Source organism: Venturia canescens, chromosome 2 (assembly GCF_019457755.1).
Source record: "Venturia canescens isolate UGA chromosome 2, ASM1945775v1, whole genome shotgun sequence".
Classification (NCBI taxonomy): domain Eukaryota; kingdom Metazoa; phylum Arthropoda; class Insecta; order Hymenoptera; family Ichneumonidae; genus Venturia; species Venturia canescens.
Window position 1 is genome coordinate 24,763,126 of NC_057422.1, and position 26,961 is coordinate 24,790,086.

Sequence of the window (26,961 nt, forward strand, 5' to 3'; positions counted from 1 at the left end):
TTTCAACTTCTCTCCCAATCCAATCTAAATTAATGATCGAATTTACCAAATAAATACGTTTAATTAAAAAAAAAACACACAAAAAGTATCCGTATATGTATATATACACACGATATGATAGTGAGGTATATTTGCAGTCTGGTGCATACGATGAAAAATATTTTTTAAATGCGATAACGTTCACACAACTATGACTAAACTTGTCGATTTGATCAGTCGAAACGTCATATTCTTGCGCATTCATACCCTTCACAGCAGTATTAGCGTAAATATATCAATGAATCGTTGATTACATCGTCACAAAAAAAAGTGGTCTGTACCTCAGATCAAACCTATCTATCTTTGACGTACTTTGGCACGCTGAACCCGAGTCCGGGGTGTCAGATAGGCCGATCGATATACCTCCAGAGTTTCGAGTAAATAGCGAAAATGTTGAATATTGAAAACATACTTGATCCTGGTCAATACAATATTTCTCATATTCATAACTGTGATTTTTCGCAATTTTCACCCATTCTGGGCGGATGAAATGTTTTTCATATTCATAATTGCGATTTCCCCCCGCCCATTTTTTACCAATTTTTACATATTTTCGAGGTCTTTTGGTAATAACTTAAAATTTTAGAGGTATACTGTCCTGGATTAGAGTTCAGCGCGTCAAAATATATGGAAATAGATGGGTCTGGTCAGAGGTAAAGACCACTTTTTTGTGTACCGGTATTATTTATCAATTGTCATTGTTAGTCTTATATTTGCAGTTGGATATTGGACAGCGAATGCCTCTTGTGCCTCGGTGGAGCGATCGGTGGACTCTCCGGTGACAAAAGCCGTCTCGATTTAAGCCACTGCTTGGCTCGATTCGCGTGATAATAGTATGCATAAATTAGTGCCATAGCTGCAAGTACAACGACCAGACAAGTTCCAGCAATGATGAAACTGTAAAGCCAATAATTGCGGGAAATTTGGGGCACGTAGAACGTGTCTGTAGGATAATCTGGAGTTTCGGTGGGCATTTTGACACCCGGTTTCACTTTCGGCCTCGGTGGTAACGGCGGAACGTTATCGCCTATCGTTATGTCGGCGCAGCCACGAAATTCTTCCTGAGGACCGCAACCAACGGCACCTGAAAAAAAAAGTGTTGTAAAAAAGTTGCTAACGTACAGCAGAATTATTCAGGTCTTGAAAATTATCACAAATTCGATAATTCTCCAAAATTGATTCATCTGATTTGTCAACTGAAGAAAAAAAGTGTAATTTTGTCCAAATTCTCGCGCTACTTTTTTAAGGTGGTTCCTCCACGAGACAGTTAAATTAGTAAATTATTTAAATTTGGCATACGTATTGTTTAACATATGAACAATACCTCTATAAAATTTTAACAAGTTTCACCATCCCGAACCCGAGATATATGTAATTGAAATTGACTCGATTAACACGTAACATATGGACCATGCATAGGCAAACAGCACATTATTAATTCTACTGTTAGTACTAAAACTAGGAAGTTTATAAAAAACGAGGAGGATCTAGAACAGGATATCACAGATATTGTGAAAAAAAATCAAGGTGATTGACCATCTAGTTTGACAGATATAGTCTCGAGAAGTACGAAGGTTTAGGCTGCATACGATATATTTTGCAAGCGAACAAGCGAATGTCGTCTGTATAGGCAACCTTTCTGTGTGTCGAAGAGTAGCCCGGATAATTCCGTCAAAAAATTTACTCGCGATGTCAGATCAAAAATAATTTTAGAATAAATTTTATGAAAGCAAATGATATTTGTACTATATCTGCTGGCACCGAGTACGTATATAGGCTCTTTACAAAGTTATTGATTGCGATCCGAACGAATTATCAACCCTTTTAATATGCAGACGGTACATAACTTTTGATTGGGGCTGTCGCAGGGGATCGACCTTAAAAATCCTATTATGATGCAAATTAAAAATATTGTATGTATCGAGAGTTAAAGAAAAATACTTAGAAAAAATTACTTTTCCGATTTTTTTTTCGCGTGCTTCACGAGTGAACCTTATAAATTAGAAATCTCTCAAGCGGACAACCTCCGAAAATATTTCAGGTTGGAAAATCTTATAATTACGCCTGATTGCTGGGGAGAAACTTTTTACTAATAAGTAAGATCTTTCACGTAATTACAGTTCATGAAGAAGAGACAAAACGGGTGGGGATCAAATGTTGGAATGACTAAAATTTCGAACAGCTAAAATCTCGAGTTTATAAACTTCGAATGATTAGAGCTTTGAATGCCAAAAATAAATAAAGCAGAAACTGTAAGGTTCGAAGCACGTTTACATCGAAAATAGAATGTAACAATCGCTCATAGGACGATGACTAAAATATCGATTTTTCGAAAATGCGACCATCACTCTTTTGATTCATCAATTACTACAGTCAGCGATACTGTGAAAATTCACAATTTTGAAAATATAATGACGAAAGACCAAATATTACTGAGGTTGAAATACTGAAACACCAAAAAGTCGAACAGTCAAAATAGCAAAACGTTAGAAAATCGATCGATCAAAATAAAGAAATGCAATGGAGCTCCAAATACACGCGTCTCACTCACTCACTTACTCAGACCGGTGATCTCCAATTTTAAACATCGTCATTTTGGCTTTCGCCTTTTCGAGCTATCGCATATTTAAGTTTTATAGGCTCGAAAAATTCACTTTCGATTTTTTGCTACTCTATATTCTGGTTTGTCTGTAAAACAATTACTATCCATTTTAAATTCGAAAATATGAACTTTTGACGTTCGGATGGTTTGTTAAAATTGCATTTGAAATGAAAACTATTGAAATATATATTTTCGGGTAAATACGAATTCAAAGAAGAAATTTTTGATTAAACACACAATCTGCTGAATAGTCGATCGGGAATAAGAATTTCGAATTACTTATTTTTCTCCAAACTGATATCACAATTTTAAAAATTTCGAAATATCGACCGTTCTACAATTCAGTTATTCGAAATATTGAACCCCACCCGACAAAACAATAAATTTTCGAAGAACATCATACATTCAATGGACAAAGGTCGCAAAGGCGTTGCGAAGCGATGCATTGCGCTGATTTCGTGTGTAACGAAATTTTATTTCACATGACAATCATGATTACAATATCGTTGTCATCGATTGGTCAACTTCCGGTGTGTGAATAAGCGTAACGAAGATGGATAAAGCACCGCGACTTGCCAACCGATACGGCAAACGATTTTTAATGCATTCGCCAAGGTGCGGTCAGTTTTATAGTTTTTTTTCCGTGCTTCGCTCACCTGTTCCGTTTCCACATTCGCCCCAATTATTCCCCGCGATGTATCTCCATTGAAAAACACACTGCGCACACGTCAGCTCATCAGGTAATTTATAATAACCCTCGAAGATTCTATTACCCGGTCCGGGATAATAACGAGCGGTTCCATTCTCCATTTTGAGCAAATATTTGTCGAGACACTCGTCCGTGACATCGACTCCTCGTGCGGTCATCGCGCACGTACGAAATTCGAAATAACCGTGATGATTAGCCGTCAATTCGATTCGTACTGGAATCACAGATCCCGTTCGATATTTACGAACTATCACGTTGTTTCCGTATAGTCCCCCATTCTCGTGAGCCCTTGGCTGTTTGTTTTTAAACGAATGCACATGAGTTATGCAGGTAAGTGCAGAAAGAATATAAGATAATCACTCGGGGAAGTTTCATTTTCATAACGCCAATGAAAAAAATTTTTTCTCATTCGCACCTTCTAAACACAACAAACAATTTAATTAGTAGCTCAACAAAGCTATGAACCTGTTGTCTACTTTAGAGACTTTGCATGTAAAATTTCAATACTCGATGGAATTTTATTCCAATGAACGATTGTCGAATTTGATGCTTAAAGAAATAAGTAATAATGTTTCATAATGAGCCTTTCTTGTGTTCCAATAATATAAATGAAATTCATTATCGCAGATGATTCATTTAGGATCCTTTTCTTGTTTACCTTCTTCATGTCCCAAGGATCACCGCAAATACCACATTTGCCACCATTTCGGTTCCACTGTCTACTGAAACCGCCACAATATGATTCATGATCGTTGTAATCGTGTGGTGTGTCAAAACCGTATCTCCACATCGAAGCTCTTGAAGGTGGCTCAATGAGTCTGCCATGTGACTCAACTCCTATTACGAAAAATGCTCCGAGGAGTAGTACGGAGCCCAGGATCAACGACCTCATGCTCTTGCTATTCTGCGAGTCCTGAAAATAGTTAAGAAATATAATCACTAATATTTTCCTACCTATTTCAGCATATTATTTAAAAAAAGTCTTATTATAAGTTTCCTAGATGTTTTCTCTATACGAATAAGCAAGATGATTTTTTCATTAATCTAAAAAGTATAATACGAGTAATCCTCTTTTGTTTTTTTTTTCCAATTTTTTTCTTCTTTTCATGTTGTACGAACCTCCACAGGATTGCGTTTACCGCATGAAGCGAAACGACGCGTTTGCCGTCACAGCGGTTATTAGAAAGCTACGAAATCAATGGAAATAAGCAACAGTACAGCGCCGTAGACAATCAATCGTTATCGTCAGCACAACTTTTTCTTTCACACGAAGGGGCAAAGCCTCGCAGAAAATTTCACAACGATAATAGTCATTTTATGGGTAAAGTCTTGGATGAGAATTTCTTCTCGTCGCTCACATGCCACGGCATTGGAATAGATACTGGTTCAAACAGATGATTATAGGAAGGTGCCTTCGGAATAAATAGTCGTGTATAAATTTCGTTTTTTTTTTCAATTGATGAGAAATATATTTTTATTCGATTTTTATTATTTTTCTGTTAGTTATGACGGGGTTCCTCATTATATAATTAATTATGGTTCCATCGATGAGAGCTTTCGGTAAATATTCCATAGCCGATTTGCAGCCAATTTTCATCTATGATTCTTCTCCTTTCATTGTGTTAATACGAAAACAATTAAAACGACAGTATCTGAACAATCGTTACGCTTTCTCGAACCAGGAATTGCGCAAAAATGTACGAGGAAGAATAACAGTGCGACAGACGCAATCTATCCCCATTTTTCGCCTATAAAAAAAAGGAATCAAATCTCTCGTTTTACTCTCTCTCTGTTATTTGAATTCCACGCGTCATTTGTCTTTCATAGATTTGCATTATTGTGGCTACAATGTCATGCGGTAAGTCAAATTATAGCTTATATTTTTATGCATTTAAGGAGGGTGGCTACACTCGTCAAAATGATAAGAAATTGATCAAATTTGGTGATAATGTTCTTCAACATCAAGTGCGAAGACACCATTTTTTTCAAAATTTTCTTCTGCTTAGTTATCGAGTAATTACGCATTAAAGCAGATTTCTTATGCCCGAAATGTATACCTATATATATGGAAACGCTATGCTTATAACACTTGAACTTTAGTGATCAAATTGTACTCGATAACTGTATAGAAGAAAAATCTTAAAAAAATTGTATTGCCAAATTTGGCCCTAAAGAATATGTTCACCAAATTTTATTAAATTCTTATCATTTTGAAATTTTTAATGTATTTAACATGGTTTAGCATGGCAACATTGTATCGTCGGTAGCCACCCTCCTTAATTTACGAAAGACAATAGAAAGATACATTTCTACATCTAAACACTAATGCTAATCACGTACTTTTATAAAATCGCATTGAGCACCAAGGTTCTGTCATACGTGATCCTCGATTCAACGTTTCATGTTTCAAATACTCGAACCACTCTTTTTTTTCAAACAAAGCTCCGTTATAAGGAATATTTATATGATTCTATCTTATTGGATCAACGTTACAGAGAAACTTTATATTGAACGAAAATTCTGAAAATCTTATACGAGTATAATTTCTCAATGATCATCAAATTTTATTTCAAAGATATAAAAACAAAATTTTGCTAAAACGTGAAATTGCTTTCGCGACCATTCCAAATGCTTAAGATTTTTATAAATGTTCTGCGTTATTCAAAAAATTAACAAATTCATTTGGTATGACACAAGATATTTTTTTTTCTCATAGATTATTTTACAATTGTATATATTAATCGTTATAACGTTTGAGAAATAATAGAAATATTTCGATTTTGAAAGATTGATATAATAAATCCTCTAATTCTGAGAGCGCCACAAAAATATATTATGAATATCGAGACTTATGGGTGACGGGTACGTGATCTTTGCACCAACTATATGTTTCGAAAATTTCAAAAGACGAAACTTACTTAAAAATAATAATTTTACTATTTTAGAAATATAATCGATAGATGAGGACCAACATTTTTGTACAATTTTATTATTGAAAAAACGTTTGAAGAGTGTTCATTTTGACTAGCGTGGTGCGACAGTTGTCGTTGCTTTCGGTTCTGTTCTGTTTACAAATTTTATAGATTATGAAGTGAGTTTACTGTGCAAAGTAGTATTCTAGTGGAGGAAAATGAAAAAACAAACGATTAAAAAGTTTACTGGGATAAAAATGGTCAAATTGTAAAAACTGCCAAAAAAACGTGGCGAAGCAACCGAACGACAAAATATAACCGAAAGGATGAACTGACGTCACATGTATTGAACATGTATTGAATGCAGCGTTGCCAAACGTTACCAATCCATATTTGTCGTGTAATCCGAATGATTTCTCATTAGATATTGTTAAAAACATTTTCAGCCGATTTTCAACGGTTAGGTTGAAAAACTAAAATACGTATGTACCTATTCTTGAATATCCACGAAATACAACGATCGATTTTTTTTTTTTGCGAAATCTTGGATATAACTAATGAAAAAATTCAATAACATTTCATGTGCTGGAGTGATAAAAGTGTCAGAGAAAAGTCAATATTCAATAATTAATTTACTGCTAAACTACACGGCAACTAGCGTACAATTTTCGCAAATCTATCCAGTACATATTCATTTTTGCCTAAAATAAATATTATCGCGTAATCCTGCGGTAGCGATTATTCCCCCATCTACCTTCATCTTCGATACTCATTCCGTCATAAATTTCACAATCTTTCAACACCTTTTTTTTATAAATATAAATATAATATAATAATTCGTTAGACCGATCCACGTGTGCGGATATAACTGAAAAATATTTTATCGGAATAAACAAAAATGATATTATAGAAAAAAATATAAAACTTTTAAGTGAAGCGGCAAATAACCATTTACTCGTGTGACAGTCGACTCAATCTTTACGAATAAGAGAAAAAAAGAGAAAGAATCCGACGTAAATTATCATTAGGTAAACGTTACGTCAACTCTTTTGGACGACAAAAATGATTAGTTTTACAATTTTTTTGGGTATGAATCTTCGATTCATACCGAAGCCAGTAGAATGATTGTTGACCATGCATGCACGGTTCGCTCGAGCTGCAGATTCATCAAGAAGTAGAGAAAAAACTTATTTGAGACACGAAACTCGTTGTTGAATAAGTCGACACTTCAAAAAAACTTGTGACCACTTCGTGTGAATAATGCACGATCGAATTCATCCAAGTGGAACACAATTGTTGGAGCAATTGTCCGGTTGCAACACGATTCTTCCATATTCTTCAGAAAAGTCAAGAGAGCGCCAATCACCTTTGATCCGTTAGCAGGAGAGAGCCGCGTGATATTCTCGAGTTGTTAAAGTAATGTACTGAAATTAAATTGGTTGGATAGACAAAGCTACGGTACCCACCAATTCCGTGATTATCTTTGAAGTGGCATCGATCGATAGGAACCGGTTGATACGTACTCGGGCGAAAGGTAAAGAGACAAAAAGAAACTTTGCTGCGTGTCCTGACTGATTAACCGGTCATCCAATACTGAACTCGGAATTGTACACTCCGCGGCTGTTCGAGCCAAGGCACATTCACCGTCTGGATTTCAAGCGATTCAAGAGCACCGTAAAGTGTGTAGGAGTAGGTCATTAGAACGATGTGGCGTTTCTCCGCGTTCGTGTCATTCGATAGGCTCGTACTGGTTCCAAATAACCAAGAGAAAAGAGAAACGAGAAAGAGAAAATGAGGAAGATGGAAAAAGAAGAACGGCTGTGACGTATATTTCCGTTCAGATCAGCCGGCAGAGTAATGAGGCTCGAAAATGAACGAGAGAACGAAAAAGAGAAAGAGCCAGTGAAATCGAGTGAAATGATCGATTTTTTTGTTACATGGAACGTACGCGAAGCCAACCAATATTTGAATAAATTAAACTGGGATAGAGACAAATAAACGAAATCAATCAAGACCGTTAGTCGTGCATATAGCAGCGTGTTAAAAAGAAAATAGATAGCAAAATATTCGAAACTTGAACACACACGATGGACAGCGTCATGGACACAATTATATGTTTTTAATGATCAAATAACAACTGTATAGGTTTCGACAACCTGTTTTACTGTTATCAATCATGTATACGTAAATTCAGCTGTTGAAAAAGCGTCGGAAGCGTTCTCCATTCGAAATTATTCAGATCAAATGTTTTCAACAGTTATAAAAAATATACTAAAGTCGTATTTACCGATAAATAATAGAAAAAAAAATCAAAATTAGTCACTATCGAGTCGAGTCTAGCAAACATTTGGTTTGTGAATATAAGAAAATGACTTGTGCCAAAAGTATTTTGGCTTGCTGGACAATGAAAAAAATCACTTGAACGATTCATCGCTTACAGAGGATCACTCATGATATAGTGAAACGCCTGTAACTATGCTCGTTATTTTTTTCAACGTTAATGAAAAGACGTGGTATAGCGGCTTGGCGCCTTATGTCAAATCAAAAGAAAAAGCCGTGCAGCACGAGCCTTGCCGCACTTTTGTATACGCACATGACGTCAAAGCGTTTTCAAACGGCTTTCGCGGAGAAACGATTTCAGTAATGAATCTGAATACTGCTGGTGACGATTTTTTTTCGATTTTTCCCTTTCTATTAGTCTCTTTTGCAAGTAAATCCGTCGAAACAATTTTGAGATATGATAACTTAGTGCATTCAAATCGAGCCTTTTGGGAACATTTCACTTATTGGAGCCAGAGAATCCGTAAGTTCAGCTTGTTTCTATTGGATTTGCGTCCTTAAAGCCGACGCACGCTATAGTGACGGAGCGGGCCGCATCGCATCGCACTGAGAACGAAATTCTCTATTTCAGTGAGTGGTGTTCATTTTCGAGTTGTTGAGAATCATCGCTCTGTCTTTGTTTTGAAGGATCGTATGTCTCTTTTCATCTTACGTGTAGAGCACGAAAATCCACCTGGGCCGGCAGGGTGTCAATTCTACATCGGGCATCTCGACATTGTGTCATCTCTCCAGTAAATCTTTCCATAATTGAAACTGTCCAAGTGTAGCAAGTATATACAAGCGCGTCAACCCTCCATCGGGGTGAGTCCCGATTGTAGCAACCCGACATTTCCTCGACTGCTATATGTGCTCGTATTTTTCGTTGACTGTACTTTTCGCACACAGAACCGCTCGTACTGGACGAAAATCTTTAAAACGTGTCAATTTTTCCATATGTACCAGCTGCCCGCTTCGTCAGCTTTCAAGTTTATCGACAAATTTCTAATAGAATCATTTCTTTATGATTTTGTCATTTAATAATGCTACTACAAGTTTTAATCTGAATAAGATTTTTTCATCATTTTAAAAAAATGATGATATCGAGAACCTATAAAAATTTATTCTGGAAACAAGAAATCAGCCTTGCAGATATTTTTTCGATCAAAGCTTAAGGAGTTTCGGTACAAAAGTCTAAATGTTAAGAAATTGATGAAATTTGGTGATAATGTTCTTCAACATCAAGTGCGAAAATACAAATTTTTTCAAAATTTTTTTCTACTTAGTTATCGAGTAATTACGCATTAAAGCAGATTTCTTATGCCCGGAATGTATACCTATATATATGGAAACGCTATGCTTATACACGTGAACTTTAGTGATCAATTACTCGATAACTGTGTAGAAGAAAAATCTTAAAAAAATTGTATAGTCAAATTTGGCACTAAAGAATATGTTCACCAAATTTTATAAAATCCTGAACTTTTTGAATTTTTTAATTTTTTTAGCATGGGTTAGCATGGCAGCATTGTATCGCCTGTACCGAAACTCCTTAAGTTTCCTCAAAGTTGCTGCTGATACAGGTCGATGGAGAGTGCATTCTCTAAGATACCATGCACGCCAAATTTTTCTCGAACACTTCAAATTGTTTTTAAAAATTTTGCAAAAAGAATATTTGGAAAAAAAAAATATTACCCGTACTTGAGCTGATTGCAATGATATGGTTTTATTATTTATTGGAATACGAGCAAAAATAATTGACTCAACAATATGTATGAGCATGCTCGTAGCTCTAGAATTTTGTTCATAAAATGAATATATACAGATAGAGAAAGAGGTCGACGCACGAGGCCCTTTGTCGTTAAGAGTTAGAGTCATTTTTTCGACCACTGCAACGCCTAGTTATTCGATAACTCTTTTAGATCAAAATTCATTGAATAAAATATATAATTGCTCTGCTTAAACTTTGTGCCATTTATTACGAAACCTGCTTGTAAATGTAATTGTTGTAATTTCAAAGTGATATTATCGATTTTGAGTGGTAATTTTATATATAGGTAAGGTTGCGATTTTTTAATACTTGACGTTCATTTATAAAATTTTGTAGCAGAATGATCACTGAAGCATGATCAAGTGGTAATTTTCTTGTCTCCGATATAATGAATTGTTTTGACGGTAAGAAAACTCGACGGATACACTTGGTCGGGTCAATGACGTTTCGCTTACTCCGACCCGGCCAACCTAGCACGGTAACACCGTTGGAATGGGGTATCTTGAATTTGAGGCGTCTTGAACAGTAAGAAAGACTCGGTTCGTAAAGATTCCAAGAGCTCTCCGAGCACACGAGCATACCTTTCACGACGAGCGTCTGCGGCTTATTTTTTTCCAACTCGTTACACACTCCGTAGACATTTGCACAGCGTTTCTTTGGTGCACAAAGCACTCATTATAATTTTTATTTATATCAGCACACACTTTTCTAAGAGAGACGGAACGCAAGTAAAGTTGTCAAGGAGTCAGGAAACTCCGTAACGTTTACGCTGCTTTCTTAGCAAAGACGAATTATGAGAAAAAAAAATAAACATATATAGGTATGCAGCACATATAGTTATGAAACGCTCGGAACGTTACAGATCAATCTGAGGTCTCATAATAATGAAAAAAACGTGATTTTTAGTCGAACAATTTGATATACAAACACCCATCTTGATTCCGTTCCCATTATTCAAACTCCTCGAGGAAACAACGGCTGACGGAATGCGATAGATCCAAGAGTCAAAGAATCACCTGTATATCAACGATGGTAAAAGATGCGATAATTTTTATTCAAGTAGGCCGAAAAACAGTAACAGCACCAGTAAGCAGAAGCTCCTGAAAAATTGGCGCTGCTTGCTGCTTTTCACTCGAATTCGCAGCAACTTCCCATCTTGCGTTTGTGTAACTATATATAGACGCGCACAAATGTACCACCAACCGGTTCGTCCTTTCAGCCGGACCACACGAACAGCAATGCCGTTCAAATAAGTCGAGAAGCAACTTTTGTATATCCGCGCCCAGATCTCTGTTCTGTTTGGCTTCGCTAGTACCGGGATCTAGAGTCGCGGCAGCGACTCTGAGACAAGTACATTTATGTTATGACGAGTTGCTGCCAGAGACTCTTTACCGGGAGCGATAGCGTTTCCAATTGTTTTCGAAAATTTTCAAAATTCGTTTCTTTAATGATTAATTGACTGTAGCATTTCGGAGAATATTATAAGTTGACGTATATATATATATATATTTTTTAATATACTCGCTAACTCTCTTACTCATCGTGTATTCAGACTCTTCTTAGCTAGGCCTTTAATTTTATTAGTCACAGCGTGTATGTATACTACAAACGGCCCCGAGAATTTAACTTTCCATGGCCGGAAAATTGAATTTCATATAGACCGGCAAAAAAAATGAGCTCGCCACGCCCGACTCGCACTTCAATTTAATTAGATCGTTGTTTGATCATCTTCTCGAGGCGCACTACCAAATTCAGAAAATAAAATCATCTTTGAAAAATGATCGTTTAAATTACATTTTCAAAATTTTAACATCGGATTTTAGAGATTCATTTTCGATGAAGCTGCACCTTTTTATCGAGAATAAAAAATAAAACAACGTTCTTATTTATACAACAGCAGAAGAAACACTTTACGCCGTATGTCGTTTATCGTCTCGTGCCTATAAAAGTAGAGACAGATGAAAAATAAGAGAATCTTTGATCATTGCTTGTTTGTTGGAGAATTTTTTTTTTCACTCAGTCACACAAGTTTGCTTAAAAATACAGCACTCGTACGAAAATCCTCAAATAAATTGTGAGCTGTTACACTCGAGGAAAAGGCACCAAAGAAATGTGTGATTGGCGATAAATAAAGACGATTTTCACAGTGGGACTGTTGTTTCGTTTATTGCAGGCAAAGTTTAACTTTACAGTTTTTATCGCATCTCGAGGATTATTATTTGGACTGAACCTTTCCGGAACTTTTAATAAATGGCTACTAGCGTCAAGTTATTCGAGAGAAAATAAAAGCAACGTTTTTGCAAAGATATTCTGGAATGTGAAATGACGAATTCATTGCTTATCGGGCTTTTAATCACATTTGTGACTACGAAGTTCCGACATATCGTGTCTAACTAATAGGTACAACTGCCCCGGGAAAAGAAAATTTCAACAAGGGGGATCCTGGGAAACATTTTCTAAAGAGTATCACGTTTTAACGATACGAGCGTAGTTTTTCGGGTCGATGGCTTCTTCCTGGATAGATTATCACAATGGTCATTGATAACGATAGCATAACTAACGAAACTGTTATTTTCACGGCATGATTTCTTTGAATAGTTTTCACCTTATCTGCTATACGGGAAAAGGATTTATGGTTGGCTAATTCAAATTCAAAAAACGTGCATTTCCCTAGCGGATTGTACGACCAGGCATTGGTCTAAAAAAGTACAAAAACGACCGAAATTGGTCGAAAACAACCGAAAAACGACCAACTTCGGTCGTTTTTGTACTTTTTTTGACCGATGCCTGATCGTACAATCCGCTAGGGTTTGGTGAAATTTTTAGACACAACATAATAAATGAAGAAAGTAATCGATCGAAAGGGACTATTTGAAATACTCGGCGGTCAGCCATCAATCATGAACTTTCCGGTAGCAATGCGTCGGAGCTTTGAAGTTTTTATCGAATATACAACGAGAAGAAATGTCGGATCATTGTGCAAAAGTGACAATTGTTTCGCGTGCATGTAACCGCAAAAAATAAATCGACGCTTGTATTGATAACTTTTTCGAAAAAATGCGATTGTTATCAGCACATTCGTTGGAATAATCGATTGTTTTGGAAAAAAATTTACTACTACAAAAATACATATTAAATATTATGTGTTGTTAAATTCAACAACTTCTCTCGTCAAACTTAACGACCCAAATTAATAACGGTACAGTACATATAATTGACGTGACGATGCTATAAGCCACTTTTTTGAAGTTTAGTTCAGTCCATCACCACCCCCCACCATATGAACAGGATCGATATATTGGTAAATATTAAAATTTCTGAATAAAGCAGGTATCGAGGTCGAGAAATCACCGTAAAACTCTTCAAAATTCACATTCATAAATATGGCTTTGACTCCAAAGCTTACCTTCTGAATTCCGAAATCGAGGAAATAGTCTCGCAGTAATTAAGTCTCAGGAAAGGTATAAAGTGTTGGTCGTAGTTTCCACACAGCGAACTCAAAAATGATTCATCCTCAGAGTCGGTGCGAAAGAAATGATAATTTTCTCCGCGAAATGAGAAAATTAATGAAATTGATGCTCAACGAGTGCTCTGTACTGAGGCTTCGTTTCTTCGAACACAAAAATTTAGTTGAATCAACAAATTTCTTATTTCCAGTGAATAGCGTTTTAGTAAAGCCCCGCGGCACCGCGCATTCTTTCCCATTGAACAATGTCGAAGATGTTCAGATTTTGCAAGGTTGAAAATAGCAGCATTCTCAAAATATTCCGAATGCGGCGGGGTTTCCGACGGCACGAATCTAGGTTGTTCATGTGGCTCGCGATCATACCTTGTTTCGCACTAGATTTTGGTAACACATGCGCTATATAGTAAAAAGTAAAGTAGTACCGCTTCGCGGCGCGGAGTGCGTTTAAGAGCTGGTGGGCCTTGTGAGGATCGATCGATGCCGCGCGCGCTCATTTAAATTTCAAATGTGCTGCTACGTTTCTTAAGGGGTATGAATATAGCATTAGTGGGTTTGAAAAAGGTGGTATGAGCGTAGGTGAGGGTCGAAAACCTCACACTGCATCGCCTCAGGAGTTTTGCCGTATATACGAAACTCAAACACACGTGCACAACTCTCGCTGTTTTATCTCGATGATATAGCCTTGACTCACGTTTGTGGCATTTCTGGACACGGAAAAACCGGTCTTCATGTTCAAGGAATATATCGTCGCTCAATGAGGATTTTTTTGGTTCTCACACCAGACATCTGCGAACAAACCAACAAACAAAGAACACACTATTTGGGGCTCCCGATGAAGAAAAATCATTAAAGGGGAGTCCTGCTTTAGGAAGTCAAAAAAATCGATTGTTTTCGGGAATTTTTTTAATGTAAAAAATATTAATATGTACATGTTTTATGCACAAATGAAGCTTCTCAGCTGCGGGAAAGATTTCAAAAAACTAATACACGTTCGATTGAAACGTAATAAGAAATGTTGTGTTTAGAATTAAATTTGTTTCTATCTAAATCTAAGAAAATCCGAAAAAATGCAAAATTCCATGTTTTCAGCAAGATTGAAAAAAAAAGAATATCAATTCAACGCGCTGTAAAAGTTTTGTTGTCACGTCCCGCGTTTGGTTATCATTAAGGTAACTCCTGTACTGCATGCTAGTCAAATGAGTGCTAAATTTTCAAAACGCTTTTAGACCAAGTTCAACGTACTAATTAAACTTATTGTTAGTAAATATGTATTCAAGCATATTTTATTAACGTGAAAAAATATTTGAAATGATAGTTTTGCAAAACTATCAACTGATAAATGCAAAGAATGCAAATTTTCCTGATGACATATTTTCACAGTTATTTTTCAAAGAATCATTTGTATTTTTTAACCGATTTTATTGCACCAAGTCTCATTTTCTTCCTCAACTGATCCTCTACAAATTCACCACGTAGATTTTCCTTTAAACTCATTACTTCAGAAATTATGAATGAAAAAGTTTTTTCACTCAATGAACAATTATCTGCAACAGTGAAACGATCAAGTTAAAAAAACAACTACATGGTGAATTCATAGAGGATCAGTTGACGAACAAAATGAGACTTGTTGCAATAAAATCGATCAAAAAACGCAGATAATTCTTTTGAAAATACCTGTGAAAATCTGTCAGCGTGGAAATTTGCATTTATCAGTTAATGGTTTTGCAAAACTAGCCTTTTTAATATTTTTACATGTTAATGAGATATGCTGCAATACAAATCCACTAACAATACATTTAATCGGTACGTTAAACTTGGTCTAAAAGCGTTTTGAAAATTTAGCACTCATTTGACTAGCATGCAGTACAGGAGTTACCTTAAGCACGAGACTTGACGACGATTCCTCTAAACTTCAAAATATTTCTTTTATTAAAACTGCTAGAACATTCTTGATTCGGTCAGTACGTGATGCCTCGTGCCTTAGCAACCGCTTAGAATCCGCCGATTCGGCATCGCCTGATCGCGACCTCCAAGGTGGCTCGTGGATACCCTTGGTAACGACTAAAGTCATAACTTAGACACTAAAGTGCTGATATGCACTGAAAACCCCGTCACGACGATCGCGTTCGAGCTCTCGTCGCCGTGGTGAGGGTTTTTGTACATTAGTTCCGTTTGATTCTTAACCGACACTCGGTCGTCCCTCGGGATAACTCCGTAATCCAGCTAGTCTGGGTTCCGTCAACAAATGCGTAGTGAGCAACATTTGCCCCTTGCCTCACGGACGTTCTGTTATCAAGTCTCGCGACTCACTTTTTGTTATTCTTTTTAGAACCAATTAATTCTGTGCGTGTGTGTGAACCGCGCGTCGATTGAAGGCGCGGTTATTGTGTGCGGAGCGGAACGGGAGAATTGTTCCCGTTCGTGTGAGAGAGTAAGTTGGCGTAAACGCTAATTCACGGTTGTTTTCATCTTCGAAATTGTACCTTGACTCATTCAAATTGTAAACCTTTTTGTATCTTTTCTTTTCGCATACTTTTCACATATATTTCTGTTCTCGTCGAACCCCCTATTTTTCATTTCTTATCAATAAATCTAAATTCCTATCAACTATCTATTATTTGAGCGACCGAATCTCCTGCTTCAGGGCCCGTACGGAACCATATAGGCACTCCTTCATTATTTCTTAAATTATTTCGATTACTTAATCATTTCAATATTGCAATATTTCGGTTATTCCCTTAATTAAGGTGCCTATCCACGTGAGAGTAAAGTCGCTCTCGAGAGTAGTACTCGCCAGTGGACACGCTGCCGAGAGTAACTGCAGGCGTATTACTCTCAGTCGTGAGAGTACTCTCGAGAGCAACTTTCAGAATTTACTCTCACGTGGACAGGCACCTTTATCCACTTATTTTAATTTCATTTAGACCAAACAATATATCCATTAAAAAATTTTACATTTCAAAAATCCTACACTTTGTGTAGGTTGGTGGCAGTGAAAACTAAACAAATTTCTCGATTACGTTCGTCCCTTCTGGACGTAGCAGTTGAAACAGACATTTTTAATAAATTTTTAGATTTCGATAAAAGGGAATTTAATTCTGAATACAAAAATATTTATTAAGTTTCAATCGAACATACAGTTTTTTTGCAATGTTTTCCGCAGCTGAGAAACTTCAATAATGAAGCTTTGCGCATGCATAAAACATTTACATGTAGTACATATTAATATTTTTCACATTATTTCTTTCTGTACTAAAAAAATTTCCGAGAACAATCGATTTATATAATCCGAATAATTTGCAGACTCGCATGTTACCAAACGACAAATGCTTGAAAATGGAAATTCCTCTGGCTTTAAAAATTGCTAAAAATTATTCTTTCGCTTCGTGCATGACTTCATGATTGTGGAAACACAAGATCACAATTGAAACGATCATTGTACAATTGCGGGGGTTACGAGATATTTAGGAAAAAGACTTGAAAAATTTCACTGAAATATCCTACCTCTATGAATAACGGTACGTCGGAAAACAGCAGCAGAAGTATGAAAGAAATGAAGGAGAAGCAAAAGAAAAGTCTCAATCGGACGATCATAAAACCACATGAACCAACTAATTTCCAATTTCCTATATTTCAGCAAAGTCCTATTCGAATAGTAATGAGTAAAAAAAAAAGCCTAGGATGCTTGAACACGCTGAATGAGTTTCGATTCGCTTTTAATTTCAAATGAGCCATGAAACTCGGAGCGGTCATGCATAATTATGTTGAAAATTCACAGTATCAACTGCAATTTCAAACAGTATGAGAATAATATTCATCGATTGCTCTCCTCGCATCGATGATTGATTGTCCAGTCTCGCGGATTATTCTATTTAGTTTAATCGGGATCTGTAAAGTTCTTTGCAAAAGAGTTTTCTAATCGTGTGACGCATCGCTAGTCACTGACTTACTTCTGTTTTTTTATCGTGATATAATTCCTGTTTTTGGTTATATTAAAAAATCTTTTTTCTCAATGATACATGCCATTTTACTCATCAATATTGACTTTCAATTAAATATTTACGGAAAAAGTTTTACAAAAAGAATACCTGGAGAATGGAAAGAAATCTATTCTCAGAGGCGAAGAATTAAACGTTGAGATTAAAGGAACGGTGAACTTCCGATTTTTATCCTTCTACACGCGAAATCCTTGAAAGGAAACTTATTTCTTCATTCTCGCGTTCTTCACAGCCATCTGATGCACAAACGAATTTCCATTCTTCATCGAGAGATTTATCGAGATTTGCCTGCAAACGAATGAAAAAAATGATAAATTTAGAAAAAAAATGATAGCGTGTAACGCAGCACGGGGTCTGAAAAGACTGCGGCGGATACTTATCTTTAACGTGGGAAAAATGAGTCATATCTCACGGCTAATACACCACTGCATAACTTGAGACAGTCCTGTTTTTCTGCTTTTAACAGGAAGAGCTGCCTATCATTATAATGGATATGATCAATAGTCGAAAATTATTATTAATAAGAGTTGTGGGACGCGTGTTTGAATGAATAAACGAGCAGGAGAGTAAACATTTACCCTCATTGGTATATGAATATCAATGAGAGAATATTTAACATTTCTGAAACAAGCCATCAATGTGTTTAGGAGCATGGAGGCTACGCGAAAGAACTATACGATTTCAGCAAAATAGACTAAAAATAAGAAAAATTTTACGATAATTTAAATTGCAACTGGTAAAAATGAATAGATTATACGAAACTCATTTGATCAGTTATCGTATAATAGCGAATTTCCCAGCTAGTTATTTTCGTTAATAATTCGTTTCGTTAAAATTTGAATGGACCGAAATTTGGTGGAGAGCCTGGTTGATCGCGATACGGGGTGGGGGTTCGATGCCTGTTCGCTATTTTGATCGTTCGCTGTTTCGACCCCCACCCGCGATACGCGTTCCATGGCTGGCAAGGAATAGCAACAAATAACTTCAACTTTACACATAAGTAACAGTTTATTTCACAATAATATATACGATAAATATCTAAAAAGGTACAGATTCAATAAAGATATGTATACATACGTGTATGCATGTATTAGATTTTTTATATCGAAAAAATGATCGAAATAGTTGAGCAATCGTAGTTGTAAAATTGGATTATAAAGGATATGGGGAAAAATGGTAGATCAGAATAAACGTGCGTGAAATATAAACGAGTAAAAATGGAAAGCGTTTCTGGAATTCCGTCAATCGGACAGGAGAACGCACGATGAAATTGAACGTTTGTTGGCTCAACATAGAGACTTCCCCGTAATCACGAGAAGTTACTGTTTGACGAATTCATATTCTTTCATACTCTATTCATTATTATTTTTCATGACTTACGACACAGGAGAATAATACGACGTTAAGCTCGAGGTTGTAATTTTGTCTCACGCCCCCCCCCCCCTCTCCCTCTCTCTCTCTCTCTCTCTCTCTCTCTCTCTCTCTCTGACAACGGGATTTTCCACTTTCGGATCGTGAATAAGTTTCATGAGTTTTTGTGCAAAGCAAGTGCAGTATTATAGATGTACTTGCTCACATCATACGCGAGTATTGAATATTTTTACCAGAGTTTAATTACGGTGCGCATGATAGTACATACTAGTATTCGTGCCAAGTCTCAAATGTCGAGAAACATAGATGAAAAGATGAAAAAATGAGATGAAAAAAAAAAAAACATAATTGTGTAATTTTTTTGGCACGTGAGAATGTGTTACAGACCATTTTTCTCTTCAATGCTTAACACTATGACATTTTTATCATCTAAATCACTACAGTGTATATGAATACTATATATGGAACGACAACAATTGTGAAACATCAGAGGTTGATCACGTATTGTTGTTGTCGCTTTACATTTATTGGTTCGTTCGATGATTCAATAATTTCACAAATACTTCTTTCTTTTATGAAATCGTTCCATCAATCTTGAATAATCTATTGCTCGATGAATTTCATTATTAGCATTCACGCGATCGTAGAGTAAACGACAGAGTGACGTGAACATTGGAAATTGACGAAACTAGCTTCCAACTTTCTTTCTTTTTTCATACTAATTCTATGTTCATTTTCTAGTGAAATTCGCCAATAAAACCTCGAATAATGATTTTTTTTCTCAAGGTTACATTAATTTTCTACGTTTTTTCAGCAGGAAAATAATATTCATTTACATAACCGATAACGAACGTATTTTTTTTTTTTTAAAGAAGTGTGAAAAACTTCAAATTAATGATTTCCAATGATGTCGAGAAACGTTAGCGTCTGGTTGTTCGAACGTTGGTTTATCTTTTTTCGATTCTATGGTGTGCTTAATACAGAAAATTAACTTCGTTTAGCCATATCCAAGCATTTGCTCGTTCATTCAATCGAAATTCATCGCTGTCGAAAAAAATCGACGTGTTGAAAAAGTATCTCTGATAAATATGAAAGTGAGATCACACGAGGATTCATCAAGATTTGTGCGTAGTCAGATAATTTCATCAAAAAATGCAGATTGCACTTTCGTTAGCTCACAATCTTTGTCCTCTATTGTCGATTTAAGGAATATCCGTTATATTGTTTTATTGATCCACTCGATTTATTTTTGGTTATCTTTCGTTCTTGCTCCGTTTGCTACCGACATTTCTGCATTTTTCGATACAAAAGTACGCGGTCGCGACATTTCTACGATGTTGCCTCAAGATAATTCATACTACGAGTTCATATGACTTCTCTACGTGAAGAAGACGACAAGATTTTAGTATATATCGAACCCACGACGAAACTAAACTTTTCGTCGCGAATTATTTTTACTTTTAATACTCATCACGAATACAATCACCAATAACGCATCTGTCAAGGCAATCAACGTTTCTCTATTCCCTTGTAATCTATTCTTGTAATTCATTACGAGCAATAAAAACGCACGATTCCCTACATCATAAAGTCGTATATTCCCTTTTGAAAAAAAAATGGAATATACGACTTCATGATCGATTTCTATCACTAACGAACGTGTCGTCGGGTTTGGAGGACACGAAAACTTCACTTCGTATCCCTCATCGTACTAATTCATAAACAAACATAAATAATCTACGATATTCAAGGATAAAATAGTTTTTGATTTTTTTGCTTCTCCGCGCGCGGTAAACTTCGTCACGAGAGTTCCCACTTCTATGAATCGTATACCAAAAATCAGAAGCAGTATTTTTCATTAAATATTACGTTCAAATTTTAAGATTTACGTAGAATTTCAACAGTCATATTCTAATGAAAAAAACGATATAAATTTTCCGTCTAATGGGATCCAACATAAAGAGACGTGACATCTAGTGGCCGAGGATGGAAACAGAAAAAGGAAGCATGAGAGTAGACAGTTAATACGTGTTTTTCTGTAAATTCTATCAATTGCAAGGAAATTTGAATGAAACTGTAAAAATGCACCCGGCAAAATATTCTTCACGTGCAACACCGGGAAAAAGAAAATTTCCTACGTATATACAAGCGGTTTATAAACACGTTACTGATTTCGTCATTTGATTCATTTTCATAGTTTAAACCGCATTTAATTATGTGATCAGCTGCTAACACCCGTTCGCCTTTAGCAACATTACGTTGGGCAGGATTTGTACCTGCCCAATCACAAATAGTTTCTAAGCTTAGCAACGTTTTGGCAGAAAATGAATGTGACACATAGATGTTCATATGCCACTGGTACTTTTCTGCGCCATTTTGAATAGGCCCCGCCCACATGTTGGATCCCAAATGCCAACGAATTCAGACGTACATACAAGAGCAGTCTATGACTATGTTTATACACGACCCTCTTATTCCGGTTTTGTATATACAGACGGGTATATTTATATATATCGACAGATATGCATTTTGTATATCTATATTGATATAACTAAAACGGACTAAGAGGGCCGTGTAAATGTAGCCTATGCAGATCTTTTGTGCCAACTTTAGTGGGGACATGTCTCCAGCGTTAGTTCTCAAATGTGGCGGCGCTGATGGCGCGTTTCATTCTCGCTCTCACATCCTCCCGTAGGCTTATATGCTGGGGACATAGGGCGTCCTTTTTGCTCTCATAGCTGTTATGCATTGGGGACATCACGGCGAACTTTTCGCTCTTATAGCTTTCTTCACTGAGGGCGATTTCTTCCTTCTCACATTTTTAAAAATAAATCTTTTTTATTTTAAACTCTTATTTTTTTTATTCTTTCAATTGGAAATGAATATAAGCTATATTGAAGAAAAAAAATTAACCAGTGCAAGAATCGATCCCAAGATTTCTAGTTAGGGTGCACTGGTCATGACCACGACGCTGCGAACGTCTGAATTCGTTTCGACGCCAATGCTGTCAAAGATGAGAATGCATAGGAGATAAAAATGGGGCAAAACGAAAAAGCCGGGCAAAGTCTCCCTCCCGCTAATTGATAATGTTTTTTCCTCATTAAAAAATTGTCAAGTTTCGTTATTCGATTGAGGACGTAATACTTCAAAAACTGAATACTGCATAAAATAATCAATTTCACAATGAACATCACTCCTCCGAGGCTCATCCTCCACTGCGTGAGTCGATTGTTTGTTTCCAAAAAAATTTTCAATTCCCGAAAAAATTCCATTTTTGTATCGAATATCAAGTCTCAAACAAATGTTCTGAGTAAAATAATAAAATTTTGTAAATTTCCATGCTGGGGAAAAAAATTTTCACTTCTTCGGGAGGGTGTTCCCATTTGCTCCGGTCTACCCTATTTGTTTCGTAGAATTAGAAAAAAAAATTGCCGGTCGCGTTAGACCAAAGCGATTCATTCGTACATACCGATTGGCCCCAATACCATTGATAAGAGCACAACTCGTGCATTTTGTGTATTCGGAAAGGCAAAACACTGCTATAGCCTCCCCCCCCCCCCCCCCGTGCGAACAAACGTATTAACAAATTATTGAAAAGTCGTTCAGCATAAAGTTATTTTTTTTTCTATTCCAATCATGACTCGTTACTTATTCACAGGTTGTATCGCGTGAAAAAAAAAATGTCCCTGGGCGATGAAAATTCTTTTCATCTCGATCCAGGTCACGGTATTTTTATCACAAAAGAATGTTTGCCTTTTTAAAAATTTATTTGCACCCATTTCATGGCTCTCACAGTGCTCCGTAGAGGATTTGCAGGCCACGAAGCGATGCTTAACCCGTTCTCTAGGTCGACACATTGAAAATGAGGTGGTCATTTCTCGTGAACAAAAATAACATCAGGAATTTTTTCCATTTCGTAGAAAATATTCGTAATTTCAAATGAGGAGGAGTACCGGGAGAAAGCATTTTTTCTCAACTTTTATTCTCAGTTTGTTTGAACTTGAAAAGAATATTTGAACGAAAGGAACCTCAAAAACCTGGAGAAAAAAAATTTTAACAAAAAACCGGACTATAAAGTATGTTCCTGCAGCATTTTTTCGGCACGCCCCGAATCGTTGAAAAATTAAAAAATTATGTTGGAAGAAATGATTAAACATGTAGAGAATTACATGGTTAATCATTCAGTCAATAACAGCAATAATTGTAACAAGATTTATGACAGACTACTTTTCTTTTTTCTTTTTTCACTTATGAAAATCTTGATCAGAGATATGATAAATCGAGGAATCCTATCAACCAAAGAGGTTTATATTCTAAATGTCTCTTTAGTAAGATGAAATTCATTTTTTTTTGTGGAAAAAAAAGTTGAGAAAAAAACGATAATAGTTGTAATAGAAATAAGATATTCGTAAGTTACTCATGTACAATTGGGAATATCCCTGATCACTCATCTCATTGACATTTTCTCCACAAACGTTCCAGCAAGAATTGCAACTAGTGCTTCAAGGGTTGACCAAATTTTGTTCATTTCCCAGTTAAATGTTATTTCTTCAACAATTGTTAGACGAAAAGTCTCATTGTATTTCCATATAGCGATGCAATTTCTCTTCACCCATTAATTCCAAAATCAAATGAAAGTAAAGGTAAAGAATGTTTGAGTCTTGATTATAAATATTGAATAATATGTTTTTGGTATAAAAAAAGAGATTCGCATCTATTATAAAAACAGAAATGTCTATTTCAGAAACTTTTTCGACTTTTTTCAAACGATACTCGTGGAAGTACAGAATTGCGCATTTATGTCTAATTGACTCGTCGACTTATTTGAGCTGGGGGACTTTCTTTTGTCCTAAAATTTTATTTCGCAAAATGTTGAAGTGACCGTGTACCTGGGTCAGCTGAGTTTTCAAAGAATCTGAAAGTTGTTTCTGCAACTGTTGCACCTCAAGGATGTCCTGACGCAGTGTCTGATATTCTTCTTTAACCTGCGTCACAGAACGGAGAAGTCGCAGCACTGATACCTGAAAGTGGAAAAGAGATTGCAAATAATGCCACTATCAAAAACTTGTTCAGTTTTTTTACGAATGATGTATATTTTTGTCCAAAGTTTGAAACAAAACAACTTTGCAATCAATTCTATACACTAGGATAATTCTTAGATATAAATAAAGTATGCATAAATGTTTGTAATTGCCGATAAATAATCGTAATTCATTTAATTTACAATTAATTCTTCATGAACTACGCTCAATCATTAGTTGGAATGATGCTTCAACGGGACCAACGGACATTTTTCATTGATTTCAAATTACTTACTTTCTTTTATTTCTTATTAATACACGCACGTCATACACGATTTAAAAAATATTTCTGTACCGGTAAAGTATCGAACCTATACGATGTTTATCCAATCGGGTTAGAAAAAAAAATGCATAAATTTGAGATTATATGGGTGCTTGTATGAAATATATCACGTTAATAATGATCATTGTAGATTTGTAATAAATGACCAAATATAATACGAGCGAATGAAAAAAAGTATATCAGCATTGACTTGCAACAGATGATCACCCTCACCTCGTTATCAGGGTCTTGAAATTCTTTCTCGAAAGCGTCGATTCGCCAGGTGATCATACCCAATTTTCCATCGGCGTCCTTAACCTGAAAAATTGTAAACACAGAAAAGTTATGAATTGATCCATTTGTGATTTAGTGGTTAACCTAGATCGTATGAAAAACTTACACTCTGCTCAAGATTCACGATGGTCGCATCCATCGCGATAAAAATTAATGCTAAATTATGAAACGCAAAAGCGTTATACTCGACGTGAAGGACAACAATTTTTTGCTTCAAAAAAATACTGTTGCAGTGGAGATCGCTCCTCGAAGTTTCATTGATTTTGGCCTCAGGTCGTTCGAGGATGAGTCGTGACTGTAACAACTGACAACCATCTGCTGACAGTGCTGACCTGACCTGACCGCTGATCGCGACCGCCCGACGCCGCCGACTACCGGGTATATGTTTGAAATTGAAATTGAAAAAAACGATGTTTCAGCGTTCGCCTCTAGTTCGCTACCACCGCGCCGACGTCATATAAGCGGCAACACGATGGCAGCACTATTGCTGCTTCATTCTCGATTGACGTCCAGGGCGCACACGATGCACGATGACGTCGTCGTTACATGATTGAATAGAGCCGCGGTCGTGCAGAAAAACTGGGATGCATCTTTGATATCAACCGCCAGCGCATATGATGAGCTGCTAAAACTGAGAGGCGTATATTAACCTATGTTTATATGTTTGTGTACCATTATTAAAATATAATGAAACCTCGCCGTTAGGTCATCAAAATCAATATCACATCCTCGCTTCCGCATATAATTTTTTTTCATAATAAAATAAAAATCGAACGTCACGCACGGAGGGTGTACGCATGCAGCGGCGGCGTTGCATAGCCGGCCGAAGCGTCAGACTTCGTCATATACAGAAATATGTAGTACCTTTTTTTCATTCATTTTTTTCTCATTTATAGCAGAACGTGCGATTTCGAAAATGTAATTATAATTGAAATGTCTATACACCGGCTCTCGGGTTTACGACGCTTCCGAACGAATGTGAAAAATATGTAGAGGTAAAAATCAATGAGTTCTACCACGAAAATAGATTTCGCCATAATTAAAGTACAATTATTTGGACCTCAATAATAGTATGTGTTTCTCGGATCACCGCAGAAAACTGAAAAAATATTGCCCCCCCCCCCCCCTTCCCCCCTCCAACGGAGTAAAATCAATGTTGGATGAAAGAAATGAACGCTATATCACAGACAGTAGTACATACTCCCTTAAATTTAACCTTTGCGCATCTGCTGCATTAACTTTTTACATTAGTATATGCGTAAATTAAGATGTTGCGATATACGAGAATGCGACATCATTAATAAGTATAAGCTACTGCTGTGTCATGGTTCACGAAAATCCAATCGGAATCGTATATTCTCTGACGATTGCGCGATTTTCCTTCTACTTTGGCGTCTGGCGTCTTATTTCAGATAACTCGAATTAAGGTGCCTATCCACGTGAGAGTAAATTCTGAAAGTTATTTACTCTCGAGAGTAGTGCATTATATCCAGCCAGTAGGCATGCTGCCGGGAGTAACTGCAGACGTGTTACTTTCATTATGCGTTTCCAGAAAATGATTTATCTTCAAACTAAAATTTCAAACTTTAAAAAGACTGAAATAAAACAGATAACATATAAATAGTAAGATATATAAGAAACCATTTAATTGTTAAGTACTATTCCCTCGAGATTCGATTCCTATGGTTAATATTGATTGATGGTAGGTAAGTCATTTTTATATATAAAAATAAAAATTTTATTATTATTGTCAAAGTTGAATGATTGTACAAAGAATGAAGGTGATAATAAAAAAAAAATGTAATCTCACAAAAAACTCGAATATGTTATAAATATAATGGAATTTAATATTTGTTGAGAGAAGTCTCTAATCAAATCATTGAGTAAGAACTAGAGACATCTCCCGACAAATATTAAATTCCATTATGTTTATAACATATTTTAGTTTTTTGTGAGATTACATTTTTTTTTATTATCACCTTCGTTCTTTGTACAATCATTCAACTTTGACAATTATAATAAAATTTTTATTTTTGTATATAAATCACTTACCTACCATTAATTAATATTAACCATAGGAATCGAATCTCGAGGGAATAGTACTTAACAATTAAATGGTTTCTTATCTATCTTATTAATT

General features: G+C 36.0%; 2 protein-coding genes across 8 annotated transcripts; both read right to left on the reverse strand.

Annotated features, from left to right (window-relative positions):
• Nucleotides 1-86: 86 nt before the first annotated feature.
• Nucleotides 87-18,135, reverse strand: LOC122406014 (uncharacterized). 7 transcript variants are annotated; one of them, XM_043411162.1, is made up of 4 exons: nucleotides 17,904-18,135; nucleotides 4,009-4,263; nucleotides 3,298-3,643; nucleotides 87-1,123 (listed from the first exon to the last, which is right to left on the reverse strand). In XM_043411162.1, the coding sequence occupies exons 2-4, from the start codon at nucleotides 4,240-4,242 to the stop codon at nucleotides 747-749; spliced, it is 957 nt and encodes a 318-aa protein (XP_043267097.1). In that variant the 5' UTR covers nucleotides 4,243-4,263; nucleotides 17,904-18,135; the 3' UTR covers nucleotides 87-746. The 7 variants fall into 7 exon arrangements, with proteins under 7 accessions (XP_043267097.1, XP_043267096.1, XP_043267098.1 ...); XM_043411161.1 differs by lacking the exon at nucleotides 17,904-18,135 and adding an exon at nucleotides 13,756-14,225; XM_043411163.1 differs by lacking the exon at nucleotides 17,904-18,135 and adding an exon at nucleotides 11,366-11,578.
• Nucleotides 18,136-18,802: 667 nt separating this feature from the next.
• LOC122406017 (uncharacterized) lies at nucleotides 18,803-25,304 on the reverse strand. Its single transcript, XM_043411169.1, has 3 exons — nucleotides 24,928-25,304; nucleotides 24,762-24,845; nucleotides 18,803-24,205 (listed from the first exon to the last, which is right to left on the reverse strand). The coding sequence occupies exons 1-3, from the start codon at nucleotides 24,958-24,960 to the stop codon at nucleotides 24,005-24,007; spliced, it is 318 nt and encodes a 105-aa protein (XP_043267104.1). The 5' UTR covers nucleotides 24,961-25,304; the 3' UTR covers nucleotides 18,803-24,004.
• Nucleotides 25,305-26,961: the final 1,657 nt, after the last annotated feature.

What these genes read in the sequence shown, in the direction of transcription:
- LOC122406014 (XM_043411160.1), bottom strand. An exon ending in ATCCTTGGGACATGAAGAAG is followed by an intron (nt 3,644 to 4,008) that starts GTAAACAAGAAA and finishes AAAAACAAACAG; the next exon opens with CCAAGGGCTCACGAGAATGG. An exon ending in CGAATGTGGAAACGGAACAG is followed by an intron (nt 1,124 to 3,297) that starts GTGAGCGAAGCA and finishes TTTTTTTTTCAG; the next exon opens with GTGCCGTTGGTTGCGGTCCT.
- LOC122406017 (XM_043411169.1), bottom strand. Translation starts at nt 24,960, where the DNA reads ATGGATGCGACCATCGTGAATCTTGAGCAGAGT. An exon ending in TCGTGAATCTTGAGCAGAGT is followed by an intron (nt 24,846 to 24,927) that starts GTAAGTTTTTCA and finishes ACAATTTTTCAG; the next exon opens with GTTAAGGACGCCGATGGAAA. An exon ending in TTCAAGACCCTGATAACGAG is followed by an intron (nt 24,206 to 24,761) that starts GTGAGGGTGATC and finishes TTCCACTTTCAG; the next exon opens with GTATCAGTGCTGCGACTTCT.